We start from the raw sequence: 15,245 nt of genomic DNA, 5'->3' as shown, positions 1-15,245 counted from the left end.
GAAATGAGATACAGTATTGTATTTTTAAATAATTTGCAAGCATCATTCGTATATACCTATTTACTGACTCCACTGACATGTTGCCAGTAAAATCATTTTTTGACCGTCAAATCAATTTAAATAAATTTCATAATGACATACTTAAAACTTGCTTTAAATAATACAGTAAATATTGAATAGTTTCAAATGGCCAGTTTAAAGTTTACCTTTCAGATACCATGTCTCTGTTGATATTCTGTCTTTTGATTAACTCTTTATATCTCTGGAACTCTCGCAACAACTTAAAATAAAAGAGAACATTCTAAATATTTCATAAATACAAAGTTATTAGTATTTTTTTATTTATAATGCCAATTTTAATTTGCAAAACGTCCTTTATTCAACAGTTCATGTGTCTTCTTAGTTCTCACTTTGCACACAAAAAAGAAATGAAAAAATGCACTTTTATACATGAATATAATATTTTAAAAATCAATCTCTCATAAGAAATAGAATTTTTCAGTAGATACTAAAATCTCAAAGTACATAGTCATATAAGTTTTTTACACTACATCAAGCATTTGTCAGGTGGGATACAATATTTCTCCCCTCGGGTAAAATATTCAAATTTAATGGTGAGTGTTGAGATATTTCACATTGTTCAAGATTCAGTGATGAAATCTATTTGTCTGATGATTTTTAGACAAAATGTAGACAAATTTTTCAATCATCTGCAAAAAGGATTATGTTCTTTATATGTAAACTCATCAGACTTGAGAAAACTTTGTATAAAACTTACTTGCTGAGGATAACCTTCAAGTCCCTTCAGCTGTTGCTTTAATTTTACAGCTATTTTCTGCTCAACAGGGGCCATAACTCTATCATATTGTGCTACAGCAGCATTCCACAATGGTTGTGTATATGGATTGTATTGGAGGGGATTTAATCCAAGAAATGAATTGAATGCCTCATTAGTTCTTAGTTCCTTTTGTTCTTGGGAACTTAGTAATCTTATTTGTTGTTCATGAACAATTCTTAGTGTTAAGATCTGGAATATATAAAATATTTATCTTATCATCTATTGCATGTAACTATTTCAATATTATTTAAAAAAAAAAAAAGGGAGTTGAGGCTTATTTTTCTCCAAGTGCACATACTTTTATTTATTCTAAGTACAGTGGACATACACACAAGAAAAAATATGCAATTTGACAAAATATATAAATTTTCATGTTTTTGTAACTTTACAAATGACTCAAATCAAACATTTGAATAGTAGATAAAAAAAACTTCATGCAATAATTTTGTTTTTGTCAAAGAGTTTCACAGCTTCAGTAAAATATGCTACACTGCAGATAATCATTAAAAATTTATTTGTGGATTCATCAATATTTGTTGGATACCAAATTCTGTGGAATTGGAGGGTTCAGGGGAACACAAAATTTAAATGTGCAACAAATTACAAATTTTCTAATGGAATATATGCAGACTTTGCCATATCCATGAAATTAAATATCCACGAATATGCAAGTTTCCCTCAAACCACGAAAAATAAATGAATCCACCGTATAATCTAAGTACATTTTTGAATATAATTTAAAATCAAAGTCCCTTCAAGTACCTCATCTAATCTCTCAGATAATTTTTTCAAGTTATCAGGTGTATATCTCTCCCCTTTCCATGGATGAGCCTTGAAATGTTTCCAGAACTGTCCGGTCAGTGTTTCACAAACTCCTTGCCATCTGTCACATATAGATACAGCAGACCTTAATGACTCCTTCACTGGACCAAACTTTCCCATCCATAGATCTTCCTCAGACAACTTCCTCTGTATATATCGGCCAAGAGAGCCACCTGTTTAAACATTTTTTGTAGTGTGAACATATCATGTAACAAAACTTGAAGTAAATTCTGTAACTAAAATATCTTATTAAAATAATGTCATCTTACTCAACATTAGCAATATTAGGGCTTTCTGCTTACATCACTAGCCAGGTTCTTTTGTATTCTTTATAATAAATCAATACTAATGATTAACAAAATCAGGCTTTCTTCTCTTTCCAATATTCTTTCATTCCTATTTTTTTTTATAAAACTTAAAAAAAATACTAGTAATTTTTATTCAATTTGGTAACTCCTTATTTTAGAGAGGACAAGAGCAATATAAACTTTTGCTTTAAGGCAGTATTTATTAAAATCTATTAATCTTTTTTTTTTTAAGTTGGATCATTCTCCATCCAGACAGTGTAATTAACATAGTATAGTTTAAACATATTTATTTATAGTGGATTGGGAAACAAGTTTTGCAACTTATATTAATCCCTTTCCACTTGCGGGTGCGAGTGCTGCCTTGTAGCGGCATTAGCCTGCTCTTTTTCGAAATCTACAAGGGTGTCTTTAATGTGCAAGAGATATGGCTATAAAACCAACTTCTTTGTTCTCCCAATCCTCTAATGGAGGAATACAAATAAATTTATTACCAATAACATCCATGAAATGTTTCATTCTTGGTTCAGGATATAGGTCATATTCTATACATTTCCAGACATCATCCAGTGCATCTTGTGTAATATCTACCAGCTCCATAACATCCTGTAGTGACATGGCATCCAATCCACCAAAGTCCTTAGATACAGGCTTAAATAGGTCAACATAGGTGGCAGCTCTCTCGTCTCTCTTTGACAAATCTCCCCAGTACTGAAACTCATCTACCGGGCTCAAAATACCTGAAATGATTATTTTACATAATTAGAAAAATTTGCCTATCATAGTTTGACTCTTTACCAGTCAAAGATGCATTAAACAAATAGCAATTTATTCAGACTGGCAATTCATCTTGACTTGTCTGAATTTTTAAAACAACAAACTGTCAGAAGCTTTAATTGTTCATAAAAATTAGTTTGGGATGGTTCAATTTAACTCCTAGAAGTTCAGATCATCTTCTGACAAGGACAAATATTAAGGGAGTTCGCTTCTCAGTTTCAAAGTAATTAACTTTTCAAAACACTAGTTTATATAGATACGGGATTAATAAAGGAATACAAAGAGCAAAAAAATATATATAGGTCACCGTGCTTGTTTTCGAGATATTAGCCATTAAAATTTTGGCGGGAAAATATTCTCTCTTGACTTTTCAAAGCTCTATCATTGACAGGTTGAAGTTCTCAAAAAATGTTAAAAAGTAATTAAAAATTTATAAGACTTTTACAGATGGCTTATCATAATACATGTAAAAGATTTACAAAAAGAAAAATGGGGGTCACCAGGCAACTTTTTTCAAGGCATTCAAATGGATAAAACCAGAGGATTCCGAAAATCTGACAAAAAATCTAAAACATGACAAGCCAGCTTCCTTAATAGAATAAAATTTAATTTTATAAAAATAAATCAATTCTTCATTCGTAAATCATATTCATGTAGTTGTAGAAATTTCTTCATGTGCTTCCAGCTAAAGTCATTTTTTATACTGCAATCAGCTATTTTACTATACAGATAAAGCTACATGTATACGTATAAACGTTAGCTTTATACGTCAATGACCTCAACTAACCTATAAGTCCCGCCTACTAACCGGAACTACTGTATTTCATCAACAACGTCACTTCACAACCATGACAACGTGTAATAATAATGGTCAAACTTTTATGTATTTAAACTTGTACATGTTATGTCTTCAAATTGTTAATTTATATACCATGTGTATCAAATCTTATTAATTAAGTTCATTTTCTCTTTCTAATTCCTTAAAATTTCAATGTCTTACCGCCGAACTACGCTCATAGGGAAATACCCAAAATGGTACCTCAAGAGGGAAATTCCAAAACACTTTTTTTTAACAATATTTGTTACATATTTTTTATTTTTTTATATTTTTTATCGATTTCAGTATAAAAACAATATACGTATAGTGTCTTGAAATATGAAATTTATTTGTATTCGGCACGAAACGGGAAAAATGCTCGGTAGAACCTCGCATTTTCCCCGTTTCTAAGCCTCATACATATAAACTTCATATTTCAAGATACTATACGTATATTGTCTAAATTTATTTTTTGTTCTGTTGCACATTTCTCCTTCAAGTTTTATCCGGTACAACAGGAGGTCTTCCCATCTCTTGTTCTTGGTAATATTTTAATCTTTTGAGATGTGCTACTTACTTCCAAGATTGTCTGAATCATCCTCTTTTCCTCTACCTCTAAATGAAGGATCTTGTTTCCTCATGGCAGCTCCAAGACCGGCTTCCAATTCACTTATCAAGCTTTGAAGTTTTGGATCCAGATTTCTGCTCCATTTACCGTCTTCCAACATAAGTGGAGCATAGACCTTTTGAACAGCATGGTACAATGTGTTCAATGGAGAGTCTACCATTGAGGACACAATAATATTGTTATGAAGGTTATCTGGTGTAATGACATCTGGACGAATCTTGAAGAAAACTATCACCTGCTCTTTATTTTCGTTAGGTTCAACCTGGAAATATTTTGTTGAATGATACAATGAAAATATACTAGCTTTTCAACATTCTTCAAATAAGGAAAAATCCTTAAACATGCTTATTAGGCATGTTAAGAAAGCAAAAACTTTATAGTCCAGCATACCTTAATAAATGAGTAGAGCCTAGAACCCAAATAATCAGCCTTGTCAATTTTTTTTTTAAACTGTAACTATCAATGTATATCTAATATATACATGATATATGCATTTCCTAATGTATAATATCTAGAAGTACAATAAGCAAAAAATGTATATCTGCTTCATATTTATCATTTTTTATAAAGATATATGCCAAAAATAGAAAAATACTTCATTTTCATCAATTTTCTTAGAATTTGTTTTCTCCTCATTTCATGATTATAAATGTGCTACCACAGGTTGCCCACTGAAACTTTTGTTGAAGAGTAAAGAATACATATATGGTGTATACAAATATTTCAGCAAATATATTTGTAGGTAAAAGATGGAAATCTCAAAAAACTTTCAGATTTTTAGGGCCAAAATTATGAGCTAGTGAACCAAATACTTTGTCATGAATATCTATGAAATATTTGGCACTGGAAATCAAAGTTTACAACAATAAATCAATCTTGTGTATATGCAATTTGAAAACAATAAACATTATAAGTTTCTCAAGTTATTTAAATGTGTGGTCATTCTTTGATAATAAGATCAATAAAAGCAGGTATTCAACACATGTTTAAGTCATAAACTCACAAACCATTAATTACCTTATTATAAAAATTAATCCTTTTTCCTTCATTTTTTCCAGCTAGAACTGTGGCATTACCATCATCTAAAAAATTATTCAGGGCCCTTGAATCAGCCAATGCAGAAATAGATCCATCGGACACAGCAACACCAAAATAATTGGCTGTTGTGGCCAACACATACTCTTTACGTGAATCTCCCGGCATTCTGAATTTACTTCATTTTCTAAAACATAAATAACAATATATAGCTACAATTTATACATAAGTTATGAAAAAAAGCAAGTAATTTTTGTAAATATTGTCAAATACATCTGTCAATAGTCAGAGGTACTACTTGTACAAGTAATATTTATTTTAATTGTTATGTTTGAATAATCTCCTCATTATCTTCTCAAAAATATACTTGCATAAGTAATTTTTTTCTACAATCACATGACAATCCTACAAAAATTCTCAAGTTAAGAGATCTAAAAACATATGCTTTTAACAATTTTTCTCACTGCTTACGGTTTTCACTGCAGTTTTTAATCACTTGAATCACTATCAAATGTTTTTACTAAGGTTTTTAGATTTTTTTGTCAAGGCTCACCAGTCAGAGCTCTGACATAAACAAGTCAGAATAAAATGACTTTCATAGGTCAGATATAATTTGATGTAAGTGTTGTCTCCCTTCTTGCACTCAACAGAATATGACTTGTACAGGTCAGTTTATGTCAGACTTTAATTTATCATAAAATGACTTCCACAGGTCAGATTTTGCACAAAATATTGTGACTTAATATCTTCATATTCTAATAAGATTTATGTCCCTTTTTAATGCATTTTGACTTAGAGAGGTCATTTTTGTTCTGACTTGAAGCAGTCATTACTACCACTTTGTTATCAATCTCCATAAAAATATAGCTATATATATATATATATAGTGATTACTAGTTTCGAATCAAAGAGTTTAAAAAGTGGGGCTCATCATACCTTCTTCTTTCCTTTCCAGAATCTTAACATAATATATTTATCTTATCAAATTCAATCATTTCAAAATACAAACAAAAACCAAAGGAGAAAAAATGGATCATACAGTTATCTGTCAATATCAAAAGATTTACAAAATACAATATTGGATACATTTACTAGTACCATGACAATACTTCAAATCTTCCAAGGAAAAATAAAGGATCTATTCTCATCCACTTTTAGCTAAATTTATCAAGAGCAAAAGATTTATTATTTTAATATGTCATTGAGGTAAATACTGTTGTGCAAACTGACTCAAACAAGTCACACTATGTTCTGACTTCAAAGAGTCAGTCAAAACTAAACGTATTTCAACTTTTAAGTCTAGTACTGTCATATATTGATTTAAAAATGTATGGGAAAGCCAGAAATAGGACAGAGGAAATATTAAAGGTCCCCTAAAGTCACAATGAGGACTATAAAAAAAAATATTTGGTATATTCAATATTTAAATGCATTTTCTTTTAAACAGGTCAAATCATGTTTTGACTTAAAACAGTCAGTCCAAAACTAAATTTATTGAAATTTTTAGAGTGGGGCACTGACATATGATATTAAATGAAAGTATGGGAACGTCAGAACATAAGAAATATATGTAAGATCCCCTAAAATAAATAACCATTTCACTTAATTGTTTCTAAACATTTATCAAATAAATTCACAAATGGAAGAGTCAGAAGCAGGGCTTAAAGGAAGTACACCTAGCTTTGATTGGAAAATTTGTTCTGCAATCTGACTTGAACAGGTCAAATCATGTTCAGACAAATTGACTTAAACAGGTCAAATGGGCATGTTCGGACAAATTGACTTAAACAGGTCAAATCATGTTCTGACTTAAAAGAGTCTGTCAAAAACTAAATGGCTTGCAAAGTTCTGTAAAAGTCAAGCATTATCATGATGGTGATGTGATTGCTAGAATGTATGGAAGTAGGAAAAAAAAATCACAAAAAATTAAGTCACAATTATAAGAACTATATAAAAGATAATTTGGTATATTTTTGATATCTTAATATTTCATTGAGGTAAATCCTGTTGTGCAAACTGACTTGAACAAGTCACATTATGTTCTGACTTCAAGGAGTCAGTAAAAAACTATACTTAACTTTAATTAAGTAATATTGCAACTTTAAGTCTGGGATTGTCATATATGCATTTCAGAATGTATAAGAAACTCAGATAAAAGACACCCAATAATAAAGTCACAAAAATGTGGACTATAAAAAAGTGTATTTGGTATACTATTATTTAGTATTCAAATGTATTTTGTTAACAAATTTCTTCAAATTATTTTCAAATTTTATTTCTGTATTTTCATGTCACTTTTTTTCTGTTAAATTAACATTTGGAACTTTCGGTTTTAAAAAACATTATTTTAAAAACCATTTGACTGAATTGTTTCTTTAAAAAAATTATGAAGTAATTAACGCAACAGTAGCAGATTCAGATATGGAGGGGGCTTAAAGGAAGAAGACTTAGTTTTGATTGGACATTTTTTTTCTGTCAACTGACTTTGACAGGTCAAATCGTGTTCTGACTTCAAAGAGTCAGTCCCAACTAAACTTATTTCAACTTTTAAGTCTAGTTTTTTCATATTGATTTAAAAATGTACGGAAAAGCAAGATAAAAGACAGAGGAAATAAGGTCCCCATACGGCGCAGTAATGAGGACTATAAAAAGTTTATTTTTCATATTCAATATTTAAATGTATTTTGTTTTAAACTGGTCAAATTATGTTCTGACTTCAAAGAGTCAGTCAAAAACTTCTCTTTAGCTAATTATTACAAATTTTTAGTCTGGCATTGTCATATGCATTTAAGAATGTACAGTATGGGAAAATCAGATAAAAGACACCCAATAATAAAGTCACAATAATGAGAACTATAAAAAAATGTGTTTGGTATATTTTATATTCAAATATATTTTGTTTACAAATTTCATCAAATCATCTTTAAATTTTATTATATTTCTGTATTTTCATGACCTTTCTTTTCTGTTAAGTTAACACATGGAACTTTTGGTTGTAAAATATATTATTTTAAACCATTTGACTGAATTGTTTCTAATTATAAACCTATCAATTAATTAACTCAACATTAGCAGATTCAGATAAGGGGAAAAGGGGTGGGGGCTTAGAAGAAGAAGACCTAGTTTTGATTGGATTTTCTCTGTAAACTGACTTTAACAGGTCAAATCATGTTCTGACTTCAAAGAGTCTGTCAAAACTAAACTTATTTCAACTTTAAGTCCAGGATTTTCATATTGATTTAAAAATGTATGGAACATTTCTATTTGATATATGGACCATAATTTGCTATTGGGCTCCGTTTCCTATAACTATAGAAAAGTGATAAAATTTGAATTACTGTAAAAAAAGTTGTAACTACATCTAAAGATGCCATTATTTTTATTAACATACAAGTTTATGCTACTCTTCCCTAGAAAAAAAATTGAAATATACGAATTTCAAAGATTCTTACTTTTTGCTTCCGAAGAGCATAACGCTGACTGATTTATAGATAATCGTCACCGGCAAATTCGTAACTTTTGCTTTCAAATAACAAAGAACATCGACCAATAAGAATAGTGAGAAGAAAATGCCGAGAACTATAAGTATTTATGTAGCAGATGTAAGAACAGTGGCGTGATTTTTGTGTCCGATTTCGTAACGCAAATTTTAGATGATGTAATCTGCTTTGTTGTAATAGAATTCTTAAAAACAATATGCAAATATGAACTCTCGCGAGATGTTCAAACAGGTAAATCAGAGATGATTTACATTCTTGTTTTGATCTTCGTAATAATTAAGTAAGAAAATGACGTTATCGTTATGCGTAACATTTCACACGAAACAGAAGTCCAGTTATTTATTAAAATTGTTTTTGTCCTTAAGTTCTAATCATTTCCGGTCATACGTGAAACATGTGACTAACATGTGATCACGCCCTTACAGCCGGACATACGATATACTAGTTCTAAACATTGTTTTTGTTTCCAACGGGATGTTAGCAAACATAATCTGTAGACTTGTTTCGACTTGTTTAAAAAAGGAAAATACAATTTTCAAAATGATTGCGTCGGGGGTCTATTATTATTCCTATGTGCATAATGTTACATATGATCTTGTGTGAAAATAAATGCCCAATGACTTGACAAAATCGATTTCAAATTTGACCGACGTTTAAACACACTACGTTTCCCAATAACGATGTAAAGGGTCCTTGGAAAATTCAATCGAAATTACATCTCTTATCATGGTGCCGATGTTCGTTGGATTGATTTTGCTTCAGCAGTAAATATTACTGGATATTTTAGGTGAATAAAGATAATTAAATGAAAAATTCATGTTAATATACCGTTACACTAGGAATGTACAAAGTTGGTAACTTTGTCACAATTTTTAATTATTTTTTTTTATTCATGTTCTGCAAACACTTTTCAGAAACGCAATAAACTTGTCAAAGGAAAAGTAAACTTTTACCAGGCATGACTTGAAAGGAAGTACTTTATTGATTTTAGCCCACTAAAGTAGGTTAAAATGTGGAAACCATGTAGATGGTGTACAGGTCACAAATATCACATGGTGCCTATTTTAAAGATTTTAATTCCAAGTTAAAAGTTTATTTCTTTACTGGATTTAGAGAATTTTACATTGCCAATGATTTGGAATAAATTTTATATAACTGGAATTTCAAAACCAAATATAAATATATTTTTTTGGCCAAAACATCAAGATACAACGATTATGGTATCCTGTATCAATGAAGAAAATATGGAAAATTCTGAATAAATTGTACTAATTGTTTTCAAAACAAGCACATATTTAGGAGTTTTATAATACTGTTACATTTAAGATGGATTTTAAGAAAAAGTATACTGTTCAGATTATTTTAAGCAGATTTTGCAATAAAATAAAACTAAAAAAATGCTTTCGGTTTCTTATGGTTTCCTGTCACGTTTAAAAAAAACTTTAATATAACATTGAAAATAGATTTTAAATATTAACATGAAGCAAGTAACACTAGTAATGGTGTTTATTTATGCCTTTTGAATTATATTGTGCAAAATAAAGAAAATAAAGATTGGTTTCCTGTTTGGTTTCCTGTCACGTAAACGGTGAATCAAAATGTATTAATTTTTTCTCGAAAAACTCAATTGTTCCATTCATACTATTCTAACACCAACACAACCCACAAAATAAAAGTTAAAATTTTAGAACTTATAAAAAAGGATACAAAAAGAAACCAAAGGCCGAATACCAAATTATGGTCCATATTCAATATTCAAATGCATTTTGTTTTTTTGAGATTTTCATTAAATTATCTAAAAAAAATATTGTATTATTTCTGTATTTTCATGACTTTTCTTTTCTGTTAAGTTAACACATGGAACTTGTGGTGGCAAAATTTTTTTATATTTTAATAACCAGTTGACTGAATTGTTTCTAAAAAAACTCAGTAATTAATTAACTCAACAGTAGCAGATTGATATTTAGGGGGAGGGGGCTTAGAGGAAGAACACCCACACCTAGCTTTGATTGGACATTTTTTTCCTGTCAACTGACTTTAACAGGTCAAGTCATGTTCTGACTTCAAAGAGTCGGTCCCAACTAAAATTATTTCAACTTTTAAGTCTATTTTTTTCATATTGATTTAAAAATGTACGGAAAAGCCAGATAAATGCAGACAGAGGAAATAAGGTCCCCATACGGCGCAGTAATGAGGACTATAAACGTTTATTTTGCATATTGATTATTCAATATTTAAATGTATTTTGTTTTAAACATATAGAACTTTTGGTTGTAAAAAACATTATTCTAAAAAACATTTGACTGAATTGTTTCTTAAAAAAAATTATCCATTAATTAACTCAACAGATGCAGAGTCAGATTAGGAGAAAAAGGGGGGCTAAGATGAAGAAACCTAGTTTGATCGGATTTTTTTTCTCTGTAAACTGACTTAAACAGGTCAAATCATGTTCTGTTAAAAAAATGTTGAGGAGAAAATACTTAGAAAATCAGACTAAGTTTGGTGACTTTGTTGTCCTTCAAGAAGTGGTACATATATAATACATAATATTTTCACTACAACTATCTATTGGGTGTTTTTTAAATAGATTTTTAGCAACATTTATAACTTTGTAATTTATGTTCAATTGTACACTTGTTATTCTTAATATATATTTTTTTGGGAACAAAATCTTGTCAGGGTTTCTTATGGTACTAGCATGACAAGAGCATTCATATTCTAAAATACTCTAACATTAAAAACAAGTCAGTATCTTCAGATCATTCTGAGTCTTTCTGGCCTTATTAAATTAAAGTCAGAACATTCAGACTTTCATAAGTCAGAACATTCAGACTTTCATAAGTCAGGCCAAAATTAAAAATATGTTTGTTTCCCCTCCCCCCCACCCGGGTCAAAAATAAGCCCCCGGGTCAAAAAATTATTTTCCACAAAAAAATCGAAATTATTTTTTCCTGAAAATAATTTGTTTCCATTTTTGGAAAGTGCTTGAAAGCAGAAGGATTGATAATCTAAATAAATACACTCAAATTGAGCACAAACAACTGATAAGTGGCCTGGACTGGACAAGGTCAAACCATTCATGTGACCATGCTATGACAATCACATCCAGTTGAAAAAAAAAAAAAAAAAAGAACCTGCCTTCCTGGTCTGTTTACAAAGGGTAGACCCGGGGGAGGGGAAACAGACATTCTTTTAGATGTGGCCTCAGAACATTCAGACTTTCATAAGCCAGAACATTCAGACTTTTATAAGTCAGAACATACTGACTTCCAATGTTCTTCTCACTTCTGTAGAAACAAAGACTATCTATATTTCAAATAAAAGGTTAATGCTTTATGTGGCTAAGCATCTGGGGTAAGAATTATAGATGTGTAACTTCATAGGAAAACATATATGCCATATAATTAGGGATTGACCCTGTATGTCATTCAAATCTTCTTGAAATTACGAACAGGAATATTATATGGTTTAGGGGTGGTGATCCAGACCATTTCAAAAAGGGGGATGGGGATGACCCCCATGGACTTTCCCTTTATTTCATTTGATTCATTGTATTGTCCCATATCATAATATATAGGCTTAAGGGGTGGGGATCTCAACCGTTTACAAGTTTTCAAATATGAGGGGGTGGGGTGACCCCAAGGGACTTTATCTTTATTTCATTTGATTTGTCTTGTTGTCCCTTACACTAATATATATGGTTCAGGGGTGGGGATCTTGACCATTTACATGTTTTCACACAGTAGGTGTGGTGTTCACCCCCCCCCCCCCCCAATGGACTTTACCTATATTGCAATGGGTTTGTTTTATTTTCCCATGCAAGAATATATATGGTTTAGGGGTGGGGATCTCGACCGTTTACAAAATATAAGAACATTCGCAAATGGCAGGGGAGGGGTAAACACAGAGACTAGCCCGGTATATTTCATTCAAATCAATTTGACATTAAAAAAAGGAATATATATGGTATGGTTTACAGGTGGGGATCTCGACCATTTTCAAGATATAAGATCATTCTCAAATGACATGGGGTGGGCGACCCATAGAGACTAGCCTGGTATATTTCATTATACTTTACAGAGAGAACAAATTGAGTTTAGGGGGCAGGGATCTCGACTGTTCAACATTGTCAAATGACAGGGGTAGGGTGATCCCTGGAGACTTACCCTACATTTCATTTGATTTGTTTTTAATATCATATTCCATGTTCATAACTGAAAACCCGTTTTGTGAATCTCTTAATGTTCTCAAGTTTAAATCATTTTTAAAATAAAAAAAATAAAAAAATATTTCGGTTCTTTAGGGAGCTACCATTTGATTTTTATGGGGGCTAGGATGAAAAATTTTGTCCTGCATTTTTTTTTTTAGCTGTAATCTCTGTCCTGCCTTTTTATTTTTCACTCTGTTCGGTCCTGCCTTTTTTTTTTTTTAGTTTATCCTGACTTTTTTTTACCTAAATTGTCGTCCTGACTTTTTTTTTTGCAAGTGTCTCATCCTGCCTTTTTTTTTTTAGTCAAAACTCCTGTCCTGCCTATTTTTTCAAATTTCATCCTAGCCCCCCCCCCCCCCCCCCCCTAAAAATCAAATGGTAGCTCCCTTAGTTAAACCCTCCCTTCCCTTTTCCTTTATTAAAATTATTCCGATTTCATTTCATTTTCATTAATATTAATATTCAAAAGATCGTTTTTCTCATTGGGAGAAACGAAAAAACAAATATATTTATAAGCTGCAAACTCGGAAAGGTTAAAAAGTCAATTCATGATTGAGTTTAAAAATAGAAAAATCGCGTGATGATGTTCAGCTCGAAGCAATAATTTTACTTTTAAAATTGCACTGACTTGTTATTAATGTTAATACTGTTTAAGACAACACGAGTTGTCTCCCGAAAATAACAGTTCATTATCATTACAACATTTTCTGACCTGAACAAGTCAGAATTGTCAGACACCAGGTCATCTCAAAGGCCACGCGTCCGTATTTACAGGTCACGCGCCTTCATGAAACAGCAACAAAATCACTTGGAAAGACCTTCTTTATACGCAAAAAATATTAAAATGGCCATGAAAATACAGAGGTAATATGTATTACCTTCTGAAAATGACCACATTGACCTAGATTTTCTCTAAAAAAACGTAAATAATCACTATATTTTCAATAACTTCTCGTTCGAGAAACTCCCAAAACAACGACTCTCAAACACGTGATCTCTCGCAAAAAACCACGTGATCGTATGTGTCTTAAATCGGCGGCAAATTCAAAATATCTTCTGGTTTGACGGACTCGATGGAAAACTACGCAAAACAAAAATTGACCCATACAGGTCAGAATTTCAAAACATTTTCTGACTTGAAGAAGTCATTCTATTCTGACTTGTTTATGTCAGAGCTCTGACTGCTCACAACAACATTTTACGGTTTCAGATTATTTTGCAATTTTCATATGTCAAAAACGGCATCATATGTTTTCATATGAAGTAAAAATTGGATCAGTACACACACAGGAAATGATTATAAATTCTGGAAATGAGTATTTTCTAAAGTCACAGTTCTGGTAATTGATTGAATCATAAAAAGAGTTATTTAATTCTTTTCAGTACTAAAACTAACTTGTATATAGTTTAAGTTGAGTTTTTCCTTTGAGCACCTTGGGTAGAATTTACCTGGACACTGGTCGTCCATTTATTTATCCAGATTATTGTTATATCAGAAACATTTACAGATTATATATTACTAGATTCAGCTTTACTGTTTTCTAGACATGACTAGACTCTGATGTAGATTACTTGTTTATACTTTGTGCCAAGTTCCTTATTTCCTGGAGAACTCAATCCAAAAGTGAGTTTTTATTCTCTGGTAATAAAGCATCCGAAAGTCTTCTAATTATTAATTCATTAATACCGGAAGAGACCCCTTTCACAGTTGTTCAAAATATAGATACCAAACACGCCAATATATACTCGTGTGAAATCGAAACCGATGAAAAATGGAAGATACAAAAACATATGTCAGGAATTATACGATAACATATGACACGACGATAAGTCTGCTAAGGAAAAACAGTTAAAATTCTATCAGAGCAAAGAAGTTCTCCAAAATTAAGAAAAGAAGATTCTGTTCATAACAATAGTTAACCACCTTCTTTTATTATAAACTGATAGTCGACATTTCTATTGAAAGAAATAAAAGCCAGCATTTAGTGATTTACTGTGATGATTTAGCACTGGCATTGCAAAGGAAATGATAAGAAATAGTCAATAAGTTGCAATATTTCAACATGACAACCTAATATTTAAAATATTTATCTGGGAACATCTTGTTAGAGGCATGTATTCACCTAACTTGCTTTATGTCAAATATTCTATCATAAAACTATCACTTTACCAGCATGCACATATTTTCTGTCTCTTTCCTCCCGGAATGCAGAAATGTTTTATTGAAACGGTGGTTTTGATTGGTTGATCTGGACGCTCTTACGTTTCCTCCAATCATAAAGAGGCTAACAAAAACTAATCAGCATCCGGTTA

At 31.0% G+C, this 15,245-nt stretch overlaps 1 protein-coding gene across 5 annotated transcripts in view; it reads right to left on the bottom strand.

Moving 5' to 3' along the window:
- LOC139485588 (cytoplasmic dynein 2 heavy chain 1-like) overlaps positions 1-15,196 on the bottom strand; it is an 81,809-nt gene extending 66,613 nt beyond the window's left edge. For 4 of the 5 annotated variants that reach the window (XM_071270178.1, XM_071270181.1, XM_071270180.1 and 1 more), the window contains exons 1-7: positions 15,103-15,196; positions 5,205-5,409; positions 4,137-4,449; positions 2,460-2,705; positions 1,601-1,833; positions 779-1,027; positions 207-280 (exon numbers count right to left, since the gene is read on the bottom strand). In XM_071270178.1, coding sequence (XP_071126279.1) covers positions 207-280; positions 779-1,027; positions 1,601-1,833; positions 2,460-2,705; positions 4,137-4,449; positions 5,205-5,390 — 1,301 coding nt within the window. In that variant the 5' untranslated portion in view covers positions 5,391-5,409; positions 15,103-15,196. Of the gene's footprint in view, positions 1-206; positions 281-778; positions 1,028-1,600; positions 1,834-2,459; positions 2,706-4,136; positions 4,450-5,204; positions 5,410-15,055 lie in introns of all 5 variants that reach the window. The other variant, XM_071270179.1, reaches the window with a different exon arrangement.
- Positions 15,197-15,245: the final 49 nt, after the last annotated feature.

The sequence above is a fragment of the Mytilus edulis genome, chromosome 8, assembly GCF_963676685.1.
Source record: "Mytilus edulis chromosome 8, xbMytEdul2.2, whole genome shotgun sequence".
Taxonomy (NCBI): Eukaryota; Metazoa; Mollusca; class Bivalvia; order Mytilida; family Mytilidae; genus Mytilus; species Mytilus edulis.
Note: the sequence above shows the minus strand (reverse complement) of the source record. Positions and strands in the feature narration are given on the sequence as shown.